The sequence below is a fragment of the Petaurus breviceps genome, unplaced genomic scaffold (assembly GCF_028583685.1).
Source record: "Petaurus breviceps papuanus isolate PSGF00001 unplaced genomic scaffold, PetGlider_PUasm1.0 90639, whole genome shotgun sequence".
Taxonomy (NCBI): Eukaryota; Metazoa; Chordata; class Mammalia; order Diprotodontia; family Petauridae; genus Petaurus; species Petaurus breviceps.
In genome coordinates this window covers 3,406,216-3,419,569 of record NW_027187296.1, presented here as the reverse complement: position 1 = coordinate 3,419,569, position 13,354 = coordinate 3,406,216, and the positions used below count along the sequence as shown (strand labels likewise).

At 43.0% G+C, this 13,354-nt stretch overlaps 1 protein-coding gene across 1 annotated transcript in view; it reads left to right on the top strand.

Moving 5' to 3' along the window:
* Window positions 1-3,171: 3,171 nt before the first annotated feature.
* Window positions 3,172-13,354, top strand: part of FREM2 (FRAS1 related extracellular matrix 2) — a 221,278-nt gene continuing 211,095 nt past the window's right edge. Inside the window, exon 1 of the mRNA XM_069064632.1 lies at window positions 3,172-8,741. Within this exon, the coding sequence (XP_068920733.1) occupies window positions 3,509-8,741 (5,233 nt within the window). The 5' untranslated portion in view covers window positions 3,172-3,508. The remainder of the gene's footprint in view (window positions 8,742-13,354) is intronic.

Below are 13,354 nucleotides of genomic sequence, written 5' to 3'. Positions count from 1 at the left end.
CCTCCCAGCACCTGACAGACTCCTTTCTTGAACCAATCTCCTATAAAGAATTGAAAAGAAACCATGTCTAGGTCGAGCTCTGCAACTTGTCTGCTTGTCACAGACAACATCACCTCCAAGTATTTTAAGTGCTGTCACACAGAAGGGGGATTAAACTAGTTCTGTTTGACCCTAGACAGAAGGAGAGACAACAAAGGAGACAAATTTCGAATTGAACATAGGAAATACTTTGCTAACAATTACAGTTATCCAAATGCAGACTAGACTGCCTTAGAAGGAAATGAGTCCTCTCTAGAGCTTTAGAAGCAAAGGCTGGGGACAGCTAGTGAATAGAGCACTAGTCCTGTAGTCAGGACTTCAAATCCAGTCTCAGATATTTGCTAGCTGTGTGACCTTGGGTAAGTCACTTAACCCTGACTGTCTCAGATCCTCATCTATAAAATAAGCTGGAGAAGGAAATGACAGACCATTCCAGTATCCCTGCCAAGAAAAAACCAAATAGGGTATCAGGATCAGACAAGACTGAAGAACCACAACAAGGGATGTAGATTACTTTTCTGTATTTCAGTAACAACAACAGTTATATAGCATTTTTACATTGCAAAACCCTAAAAATATTATCTCATTTTATCCTCACAACAACCTTGGGAGGCAGGTGCTTTTATTATCATTCCTACCTTACAGAGGTGGAGAAACAGAAGCAGACAGATTTAGTGACTTGCCTACAGTCACGCAGCTACTCTTGGAGGCTAAATTTGAACTTAGGTCTCCCTAAGGCCAGATCAACTGCTCAGTCAATCCACTGTACCACTTTACTGCCTCAATAACAAATTATATATTTTCTAAACCATTTAATTCTTGTTTTGCAAAATGTGAAGACTTTCCTAAGACACTTTAAGTTGTCTAAATGAACACGTCTGAGAATTTTAAAAAAATCTTTTGAGGGATATCTTGTTTTTACATGACCTTTATTTCTTAATATATCCTTCACTGCTCCCCAGTCTACAGACTCATCCATCCCTTGTAGCCAAGAATAAAGAGACAGAGAGAGCAAGAGAGAGAGCAAGAAACTAGCTCAGAAAAACTAAACATACCAACCTAATTTAATAATCTATGCAATATTCTACACCTATTTCCCTCCACTTCTGCAAAGAGGAGGGACATCATTTTTTTTTTCATTTCTTTTCTAGAACCAAACTTGGCCAATATGACTGCATAGAATTAAGTGTCTTCCTTTTTTCTTTTTTTGTTTTTCTCATATACATAATTGTAACCACTGGGCATTCTGTTTTCTTGATTCTGCTTCCTTCTCACTCCACCAGTTAAAATCCGGGTTCCCATGTTTCTCCAAATTCTTCATGTTCATTTTTGCTTATGGCATAGTAACATTTCATTATATTAATGTAGCACAACTTGTTTAGCTATTCCCCAATTGATGAGCATTTACCTTGTTTCTAGTTCTTTGCTACCATTAAAGTGTTAACATGAATATTTTGATATATATGGGATCTTTTTTGTCTCATTTCTTTGAAGAATATGTCTACCAATGAGATATATGGCTCGAAAAGGTATACATATTTTAATAACTTTTGGAGACATAATTCAAAAATGCTTCTCCAATAGTTGGAACAATTCATAGTGCCACCCATAGTATATATTAGTGTGCTTGTCTTACCTTAGCCCCTACAATATTCACTTTTTTGCAACATACCCTTTGTGTACAGGGAACTGTATAACAGATAAAATCATGAAATATCCATGATGCAGAAGAAAGAATATTGGAAGAGAAGTAAAAATCCCTGTGTTATATTTTTGATTCAGCCATTAAGTAGCTATGTAACTTTGAGGAAATTGTTTCACCTCTCTGGGCCTTGATTCCTTGACTTGTTAAATGATCTCTAAGGTTATTGCTAGTCTATAATTCGGAATTCAGAATAAAATCATAAAACAAGGCACCTATTTTTACATTTTATAGCTTAAAAATAGACTAACAGAAAATAAATATTTCTTATAACTGTAACCACCTCTCTCAACCCCACCCCTCCAGTATGGTCAGTCTCCCAACCCCCAAGTATGGCTTTGGGCTAAAGTGTACAGGGAGGGAATGGCTGGTCACTTTCTGTTTTCTTGTGAGTTACATAAAATATTTTTCTAATGAGAAGCAAACAGGCCAAATTATTGGAAGAAACACATGTGAAATTTTATTAATGACTTTTTTAAAAAAAGAAATATGTATCAATGAAAAGGTATAAACACAAGAGGGCAGGAAGAGCCCAAACTTTGAGTTCTGACTACTGTGAAACTTGATCCAATTTATTTTAACTTGCCCTCCGGATATTTATCAATTCTCTTTACATGCAAAGAAATGTGATGCTGACAACTAGATTTAGTTTGTACTTAGTCTAATTATTGCAAGGGGAACAGCAACTTCTCTAATGACAGCTCTTCAAGCCCTTCTGGCTTTTTGAGCGCCTGGGGCTACTTTTTCTCCAGCTCCTTCCTTAATTTGGTTCTTTCAGGAGTCTGCTCAGACTGCATTTCTCACGCATTCCAAGTGCCCCTTTCTCTTAGTTTGTGAACTTTGATAGCAAAGGGGGTGGGGAAGGAGGGACTTGTAAAGCTTCCCAACGCTCAGTAGTGGGTCCATTGTGATTCTTAAGGGGGAGAAGAAATACTGAGCAAAGTTTTAGCTCTTTTCTTATCAACTCAAGTTATATTCACCTGAAAATCTGCAAGCGGCCATCCCGAACTGCCTTGATTTCTGGACTGGCCCGGGATATTTGAGTTCAAGCTGTAGATCCAGTTTCCCGCCCCCTCCATCCCACCTCTCTTCTAAAGGGAAGGGCTGTACTTCAAATTCGTGGTCCAGGAAAAAGAAGAATCCCCGAAGCCCAAAGGAAAACGATTCTATGAACTGACGGCATGTTCGCCGTCCTCCACCAGCAACCAGAACCCGGGCATTGCCTGCTAGTGCTGGGAGCTCCCAGCCAGTGTTTCTCCTACGGATCACTAAGAACAACCTGTTGCAGTTTCTCTCTCCTCAACTCACCCCACCCTTTCCCCGCCTCCGCCTTCGACTTGATTGGCAGTAGCTAGCACCCAATCGTCAATGAGGGTCCCTCCTCTCCGGAGGATCCATTGGTCACTCTGACAGACAAGAGCAAGGGGGGCGAGGGCTGGGATTTTTCTCACAGCCCCAGGTCCTGCAGGACCTGCAAAGGAGGGGACAGGGGAAAACTCCGTTTCTAGCGCTACCCTAGGAAAGGAATCAGAAGCCGTGGAGACCGTGGAGCTGGCGGGCTCGGCCCGGCAGAGCCGTCCTTTGAGCTACAGTGCCAACTTGCATTGCGCTTTCCGCCCCGTCCAATTACTTTCTGGGACCATTGGAGAACGCGGCAAATTTGCTCAGCACTCTACGCTTCCCAGGGGTGCTGCTAGCTCCCCGCCAGGGAAGTAGACTTTGCTGGCTCTCAGGCACACCTCCATAGGCTAAGGAACGACCGGCATCATGTACCAGGGTGTGAGCAGAGCTGCAGGAACTCTCGGGATCTTTCCACCGCAGCCTGGGACTGTTTGCTCTGTCACCTCGCGGTCATTCCGCATGCATCCGCTGCCCTGGCTCTTACTCCTAATTCTGTCACTAGCGAGGTGGGTCTCCTCTCAACTTGATGGCCTCAGCTCAGCGTTGCTGTCTCCTGGTTTCACTGGGCCATCGGGTGCCCCAGCAGAAGAGGTCATAGTGCTGGCCAACCGTGGACTCCGGGTACCATTCGGGCGCGCAGTCTGGCTGGACCCTCTGCATGACCTAGTGCTGCAGGTGCAGCCGGGGGATCATTGCCAGGTGGTGGTGCTGGACAATGATGCGCTGGCTCAGCTGCCTGGTTACCTCAGCCCCAAGCGGTTTCCCTGCGACTTTGGACCTGGAGAGGTGAGCTACTCGCACCTGGGCGCCCGCAGCCCTTCCCGGGACCGAGTCCGATTGCAGCTGCGCTATGACACTCCTAGCGGGTCAGTGGTGCTGCCCCTGGTGCTGGAGGTGGAGGTACTCTTTACTCAGTTGGAGATAGTGACCAGAAACTTGCCCCTGGTCGTAGAAGAGCTACTGGGTACTAGTAACCCGTTAGATCGTCGTAGTCTGGAATTCACTTACCAACCTGAGACAGAGGAATGCAGGGTAGGCATCCTCTCTGGGCTGGGTGCTCTTCCTCGCTATGGGAAACTGCTTCACTATCCACAGGCGCTAGGAGTAGAGAGGGACTGGGGAGGGGGAGAGGGATTGGAGAAGCCCCAGATGATGGACTGCAATGATTTCCTGGAACTCGGAGTGCGATACTTGCACACAGCACCCGGTCGCTCCCCAAATAGGGACTGGGTGCCTATGATTGTAGAGCTGCATCCTAGGGGTGCCCCAGTAGGAAGCCCATCTTTGAAACGCGAGCACTTTCAGGTTCTAGTGAGGATCCGGGGAGGCACAGAGAACACACCACCTAAGCCCAGTTTTGTTGCCATGATGATGATGGAGGTGGACCAATTTGTGTTGACTGCCCTGACACCGGACATGTTGGCAGCTGAGGATTCCGAATCAGACCCTGATTTGCTGGTCTTCAATCTCACTTCGCAGTTCCAGCAGGGTCAAGGCTACTTGGTGAGCACCGATGACCGCAGCTTACCTCTGTCTTCCTTCACCCAGCGGGACCTGAGACTCCTCAAAATTGCTTACCAGCCCCCAGCAGATGATTCTGACCAGGAGCGCCTTTTTGAACTAGAGCTGGAAGTGGTTGATCCAGAGGGTGCAGCCTCAGATCCTTTTGCCTTCATGGTAGTTGTGAAACCCATGAATACTCTGGCTCCCGTAGTCACCAGAAATACTGGCCTTATCCTTTATGAGGGTCAATCCAGGCCCCTCACTGGCCCTCCAGGCAGTGGACCCTCCAATCTTGTCATCAGTGACGAGGATGACCTTGATACTGTGCAACTGGAAGTGGTGGCTGGCCTGAAGCATGGACATCTGGCCCTCTTGGGTTCCCCTAGTGGAGATCCTGGTTCTGGGCTACCACGAAAGCACTTCACAGTAGCAGAGCTGGAGGCTGGGCAGGTAGTGTACCAGCATGATGATAGTGATGGCTCTCTGAGCGATAACCTGGTGCTTCGAATGGTAGATGGAGGAGGCCGGCACCAGGTACAATTCCTCTTTCCCATTACCCTGGTGCCTGTGGATGACCAGCCGCCTGTCCTCAATGCCAATACTGGACTGGTGCTGGCTGAGGGTGATACTGTTCCAATTCTACCACTGGTTTTGAGTGCCACTGACATTGACTCTGATGACTCTATGATACTTTTTGTGTTGGAGCCCCCCTACTCAGCAACAGGACAATTGCTACTCCGCCAGACCCATCCACCCAGAGATGGGGAGGAGCTAACTGGAGGCCCCTGGAGACAAGTGGTGGACTCCCAGAAGGGTACATTATATGAGAGGTCAGTGATAGAGTGGCGACAGCAGGACATTGTGGAGGGGAGACTATTTTACCAGCACATTGGTCCCCACAGGCCTGGAGTGGGTCCTGTCGTGGACCAGTTTGTCTTCAGAGTCCAAGACGACCATGACCCTCCCAACCAATCAGGACTACAGAAATTTGTGCTGCGTATTCATCCTGTGGATCGCCTGCCTCCAGAGCTGGGCAGTGGTTGCCCATTGAGGATGGTGGTACAAGAGTACCAGCTCACACCACTAAGAAAGAAGTGGCTGCGCTATACTGACCTGGACACAGATGACCGAGAACTGCGCTACATTGTAACTCAGCCCCCCACAGACACAGATGAAAATCATTCTCCAGTCCCACTGGGCACATTGGTTTTGACTGATAACCCCTCCGTTGCAGTGACCCATTTCACGCAGGCCCAGATCAATCACCACAAAATTGCTTATAGACCCCCAGACCAGGAACTGGGGGTGGCTGCTCGGGTGGCCCAGTTCCAGTATCGGGTAGAGGACCAGGCTGGGAATATAGTTCCAGGGACCTTCACCTTTTATCTGCAGCCGGTGGATAATCAACCCCCTGAGATCCTCAATACAGGCTTCACTGTCCAGGAAAGGGGCCAGCACATCCTGAGTGAAAATGAGCTACATGCTACTGATGTGGACACTGATCCTGCCCATATCTCCTTCACCCTCACTCAGGTTCCCAAGCATGGTCAATTGCAGTTAAGCAAAAGGAAACTAGTAGTGGGTGAACTCTTTCACTTGGAGGACATTGTTCAGGGGAGGGTCACTTATGTCCACAATGGGGATGAGTCCCCAAGTGACAGTTGTTCTGTATCAGTGAGTGATGGCCTTCATGTGGTACCCATCACCCTCAGAGCAAATGTACGCCCAGTAGATGATGAGGTGCCCATTCTGTCCTTGCCTGCTGGCACCCTGGGCTCCTACCTAGATGTGTTAGAAAATGAAGCTGCTGAAATCACAGCTCATGTAATCAAGGGTACTGATGAGGACACTGATGATTTGATGCTAACTTTTCTCTTGGAAAACCCCCCACTATATGGGGAAATCCTGGTCAAAGGAGTCCCAACCAAGCAGTTTTCACAGAGGGATATCCTAGAGGGATCTGTTGTCTATGCCCACACCAGTGGTGAAATAGGCCCATTTCCCAAAGAGGATTCTTTCAACCTGACATTGTCAGATATGTCTCAGGAGTGGCATATTGGTGGCAACATTGTGCAGGGGGTTACTGTGTTGGTGACCATTCTCCCCATTGATAATCAGGCCCCAGAGGTAACTGTGGGTGAGCAATTTATGGTAGTGGAAGGTGATAAAAGAGTAATTACCACTTCCCATATAAGTGCTGAGGATATTGATTCCCCTGATGATGACATTTTATGTACAATAGTTACTCAGCCTACTTCAGGATATGTTGAAAATATTTCCCCAGCTCCAGGCTCAGAGAAATCAAGAGCAGGAATAGCCATCAGTGCCTTCACTCTGAAAGACCTTAAACAAAGACATATTTATTATGTACAGAGTATCCACAAAGGTGTGGAACCAGTGGAAGATCGGTTTGCATTCCGTTGTTCTGACGGGATTAATTTTTCTCATAGACACTTTTTCCCCATTGTGATCATTCCAACCAATGACGAGAAGCCAGAAATGTTTATGCGAGAATTTATGGTGATGGAAGGTATGAGTTTGGTTATTGATACTCCCATCCTCAATGCTGCTGATGGAGATGTTCCTGCAGATGATCTGACTTTTGTTATCACCCGTTTTCCCTCCCATGGTCACATTATGAACCAGTTGATAAATGGTACAGTTTTGGTGGAAAGCTTCACCCTGGATCAGATCATTGAAAGTTCTAGCATTATTTATGAGCATGATGACTCTGAGACGCAGGAGGACAGCTTTGCCATAAAACTAACTGATGGCAAGTATTCAGTGGAGAAGAGGGTGATCATATTGGTCATTCCCGTTGATGATGAGACCCCTAGAATGACTATCAATAATGGACTAGAAATTGAAATGGGGGAAACCAAAATTATCAACAACAGGGTATTGATGGCAACTGATTTAGACTCTGAAGACAAAAGTTTGGTTTATATTATTCGTTATGGACCAGGGCATGGCCTGTTACAAAGACGAAGGCCTGATGGTGCAGTTGAGAATATCACCCTGGGCATGAATTTCACCCAAGATGAAGTGGACAAAGATTCAATTCAGTATGTGCATTTGGGGCAGGAAGGTATTCGGGACCTGATCAAATTTGATGTGACTGATGGAATAAATCCTCTCATTGACCGATATTTTTATGTGTCCATTGGTAGCATTGATATGGTTTTCCCAGATGTTATAAGCAAGGGAGTATCTTTGAAAGAAGGTGGCAGGGTAACACTCACAACAGACTTACTGAGCACCAGTGACCTCAACAGTCCTGATGAAAACTTAGTTTTTAGCATCACCAGGGCCCCTGTGAGGGGTCACTTGGAGTGCACAGATCAGTCAGGAGTGCCTATCACTTCTTTCACTCAGCTTCAGCTTGCAGGGAACAAAATTTACTACATTCACACATCTGATGATGAGGTGAAAATGGATAGCTTTGAGTTTGAAGTTACTGATGGACGTAACTCTGTCTTTCGTACTTTCCGGATTTCCATTAGTGATGTTGACAACAAGAAGCCAGTGGTCACTATTCATAACCTGGTGGTTAGTGAAAGTGAAAATAAGCTTATCACTCCCTTTGAACTCACTGTAGAAGATAGAGATACTCCTGACCATCTCTTGAAATTCACTGTCACTCAAGTACCTGTTCATGGTCATCTCTTGTTTAATAATTCCAGGCCTGTGATGGTCTTTACCAAACAGGACCTGAATGAAAATTTGATCAGCTACAAACATGATGGGACAGAATCAACAGAAGATAGTTTCTCATTCACTGTGACTGATGGCACACATACTGATTTCTATGTTTTTCCTGATACTGTATTTGAAACAAGGAGACCCCAGGTGATGAAAATCCGGGTGATTGCTGTGGACAACAGCTCACCTCAAATTGTGGTGAACAAAGGTGCCCCCACCCTTCGCATCTTGACAACTGGACACTTGGGTTACATGATTACAAACAAAATACTGAAAGTGGAGGACAAGGACAGCTTGCACATTTCCCTCAAGTTCATTGTGACAAGAGCCCCACACCACGGCTTTCTCTTCAACCTGGGGAGAGGCAATCACAGCGTCACTCAGTTTACACAAGGTACCATTCTTTTTTCTTTACCTACAGTTACTGAATACACTGGGTTCTGTTTCCGGAAGTGATAACTTTCATTGACAAATGCAGAAATAGAGTATTAGAATAGGAACAGGACCAGATTCAGCTCTTGGCTCAGTTACTAACTTCCTGTGTGTGACACTGTGGATGTCACTTAAACTCTGTGCCATTGTCTACTTTATAAAATGGGGATACTAATACCTGCCTAATTCTACCTCAGAAGGATGCAGTGAGACTAAGTGAGATGATGCTTTTGATTGGTTTCTTTCCCTTCAGGAAGAAATGAGGAATTCACTGCCTTCTTAGTGACTTAGGTGCTCAAGCTTTTATCTCACTCCTGGATTCTCTGATATACTTAGGCTTACGTTGGGGGTACAACAAAGAAAACTTTTAATCATTATATGTGGTCATGTGTCCAGTTGTACTGACAGCTGATAGAGGGAATAGGCAGGGGAAAGGGATGAATGAATGTTTGGGGGTGATGACACTGGGGGGATACGGAGAAGGGTATGAAAGAAGGGGATATCAAGGGGAAAGGCCTTGGATGAATAAATGGGGAAGGGTTTTGGAAGAGGGAAGTCTTCTAGAAAGCTGAGGACGGGTGGGAGAGAAAGCCTGGATCACGTCTGTGTCTAAAGCAATTAATGGGGTTAGGAGAAATGACCCTGCCCTACATCTCTCTCAAACTTCCTGGATCATGCTCTCTGCAACGTTTGCATCCTTAAGGGAAAAAGGTTTTTTTTTTCCAATAGCATAGAAAGAACTTTAAGTTTTTTGGATAAATGAATCTAGGTTTGTCAATTCATCAGTATGGAGAACTCCCAGGGTAAATACTCTCTTCATAATACAGATGAAGAACACATATATAATTTACAAGAGTGTCTGAGGCACTGGGAGATAAAATGACCTATCCACCCATACGCACACAGACATATTTCAGAGGCAAGGCTTGTACTTGGGTCTTCAATATTCTAAGGTCTGTCCTCAATCCACTACGTGATGCTCTTTTGGAAGAATGCTGCTCTATAAATATTACTTACTACCAGTAGTAGTAGTAATAAAAATTCTTAGTAATAATGTCACTTTGAACCTAGATAAAACTTACTTTAGAGGACTCTTTGTCTGATTTGATTTCAGTTGGCATTTTGAAGTTGTTCTTAGAATTCATAAGATCATAGCTTGAGAGTTGGAAGGGAACTGAGAAGTCATTTAGTCCAACCCATTTATTTTACACATGAGTTAAGTGAGGTTCAGAGAAGATACATGAATTGCCCAAGGTTTCACAAGTAATAGTAACAAAACTGGGATCAGAAATCCTGAATTCCTGTGATTCCAAGTTGTGTTTTGCTTAATTTTTTTTCACACAGCACCACACTGACTTCTCCAAATAATTCCTATAACTGACCAGAATGTTGAACCTTCAGAGAGAGGAGAGAGAGAGTTACCATTGATTTTTGTGTAATTTGCTTTTTTTATACATCAATATATTTTGGGGTTTGTGTGTATGTTTTTTGTTTTGTTTCGTTTTGCTTTTTGGAAAGGGGAAGGCAGGGCAATTGGTGTTAAGTGACTTGTCCAAGGTCACACTGCTAGTAACTGTTAAATGTCTGAGGCTGGATTTGGACTCAGGTCCTCCTGATGCCAGGGCCAGTGCCCTATTCACTGTACCACCTAGTCATCCCATACATCAGTATATTTTAATATGGAAAATCCAAGTATAGACGGAGAATAGCTGCCCAGTTATACATACCAAAGAGCAGCTAGGTGTTACAATGGATGGAGTTCTGGGCTTGGATTCGGAAAGACTCATCTTCTAGTTCAAATCAGGCTTCAGATACTCACTAGTTGTGTGGCCCTGGGCAAGTCATTTAACCCTGTTTTCCTCTGTTTCCCCATCTGTAAAATGAACTATAGAAAGAAATAGTAAACTAAAGCAGTATCTTTGCCAAGAAAACCCCAAATGGGCCATGAAGAGTTGGACATGACTAAAAATGACAGAAAAACAACCAAAGATGGATCCATCACTGGAAATATCAATACATGGTGAATTTTCATTGTTGTTGTTGTTTAGTTATTTCTGATTCTTCATGAACCCATTTGGGGTTTTCTTGGCAAAGATATGGGAATGTTTGCCATTTCCTTGTCCAACTCATTTTACATATGAGGAAACTGAGGCAAACAGTGTTAAGTGACTTGCCCAGAGTAACACAGCTAGCAAGTGCCTGAGGTCAGATTTGAACTCAGGAAGATGAGTCTTCCTGACTTAAGGCCTGACACTCTATATTTTAAGACAACTATTGATTCCTTATGATTTTGCGGTTATTCATACATATTGTACCTTACTACATATTTACTTAGAAAATCATTTTGAAAATGTGATGATTATAATAACTCATTATCCTCATGGCAAATGGTGAAATAATTTATCTTTTCCAGACAAGTAGAGTGAGTTGCATTAGATGATTTCTATCTAAGTTTCCATCCAAATAAAAAAATTAATGAGTAAGAAGCTATTTAATGTGCACAACATTTTCAACTTTCTGATAAGAAATCAAGGCTCTGTTGTGGCAACATGTGGAAAACTAAAGTAATTATTTAACTAATTCTAGCCTTCTCTCCCCTCTAGCCTTCACTAGTGCCTAACTGAAAAGGAAACATTGCCTCCATTCTCTAGATATTTTAAAACCTTAAGTGAATTTCTAATCCAAATTAAAGTTCTTTGAACAAAATACACATTGAACACAAGTTTGATGAATGAATGAATGAACGAATGAATTGCTTTGGCTCCCTTTCTCTGTTTGCATATAGCCTGAGGCAGGAAAGGCAAGTGATTTATGCATAGCTACTAGTGGTATAGTTGGTTACCTAGTTCAGCATTCTCTCTTTGGGTGCAAAGCCCTGACCTCTAGACTTTGTACACCCCTCCCTTTTTTTTCAAAATGCTTTGGTTGCTTTCATGAAAATCCCTCTCCTGGTGACAGAATGGAAACTGGATATATATCCCTCACAATGATTTTTATGCTCAGGGATGAAGTTTAACTCTGGGACATCCCACTGGGAGTGTCCTTTTCCTGTTTCTAGATTCCTAGCAATGCTCTGCTTTTATATAGCAAATGCTTTAATAAACAAGGGAGTCTCAAAATGTGTTAAAGTGAACTACTTGCCTGTTTTAGACCCTGGCAAATAGCCCCGCACTCCAACTCCTTGAATCTTGGCTGAATGCCTGAATATACCCTAGGGCCTGCAGAGACAGGCAAGCCACAGAATGCCAAGTGTCATACCAAACCAGCAGGACGCTTTTTTTTGTCAGGGCCCCTGACATGTACCATATGAATGATGCCGTGCTGTCTCTCATCTGGTCCATGTTAATGTAAAGGAAAGAAGGTGAGAGGGATGTTTATTGAGCACTGAAGAGCAGAAAATGATGCTTTAAACATTCTTCCCCACTGTGAAAAGGATTGGGTATTACAGATAATAAGGGGTCCTGGTGAATTTGGAGTAAAAGATTAATTAAACTGATCCCAGACCAAATCCAACAGCTCTAAACACATGAGTTCTCTTTTAAATATTGGTGTATGGCAGCACTCCACTGCTCCATTCTGCCCCCAACCCCTCTACCCCTTGTGTTCTTGTACACAGTATGCCATTAGCCTTTGGTCATTTGTAAATGTAAAGTAATTGTGAGTGATGAACTTGCTTTTGTGAGGTCAGCAAACTTAAATAGCTCTAGCAAAGATCTAAATATTTACTAAGAAAAAAAAAAAAATATATATATATATAATCAAACAGCACTCATTTCAACAAGTTGAGGCTGGAGCTTGGTTCATAGCAGTTATTTATGGAGATTAGATAAGTGAGAAAGAATGAAAAAACTCCATTATGGAGTTGCCATGGTTGCTTTTCTAGAAAGAGAATGATGTATGTGTCTAGGGTGAGGGCTAAGCTAAGCTGTGGCTTTTGATCCTGAAGGATTTGTTGACCTATATTTTGATGCGATTTAGTAGGCTAGAGAAATACATGATGTTACACATATATACATATATGTGTGCACATATATATGTATGCATACTATGTTTGTATTGTGTGTAACATATGCATATATATTATACTCCAATTTTACAAATACACTTAGGAAAATTACTAAAGAAATAGTTTAGGCAGGCTAAACACATTTTTAATGTAAAATTGCATTCCAGATAAAAATGAAACAAATAATTACTAGAATCCATTATAGGATACAGTCATATATAGTATAATTTAGAAATCATCTTAGAGGAGCTTAATATATTAGCCCAAAGAGTAAAATTGAGGTTGCATTTTAGAGTTTATTTATATTTAATCAAATGATAAATCATCTTTTATTATAAACCATGAGAAGATTGTAGATTAGCACAAATAAACCTAAAGTATGACAAACAAATGTAAGAAAATCTGTTTATCTAATATTGTTTTTAGAAAGTTATTTGTATCTTTTTAATTCCTCTACCTTTAACAAAGGGAATCTATCATCTACCTATACATACGCAGAGGGTGTATTCATACCTTAAACATTGTGTGTGTGTGTGTGTGTGTGTGTGTGTGTGTGTGTGTGTGTGTGT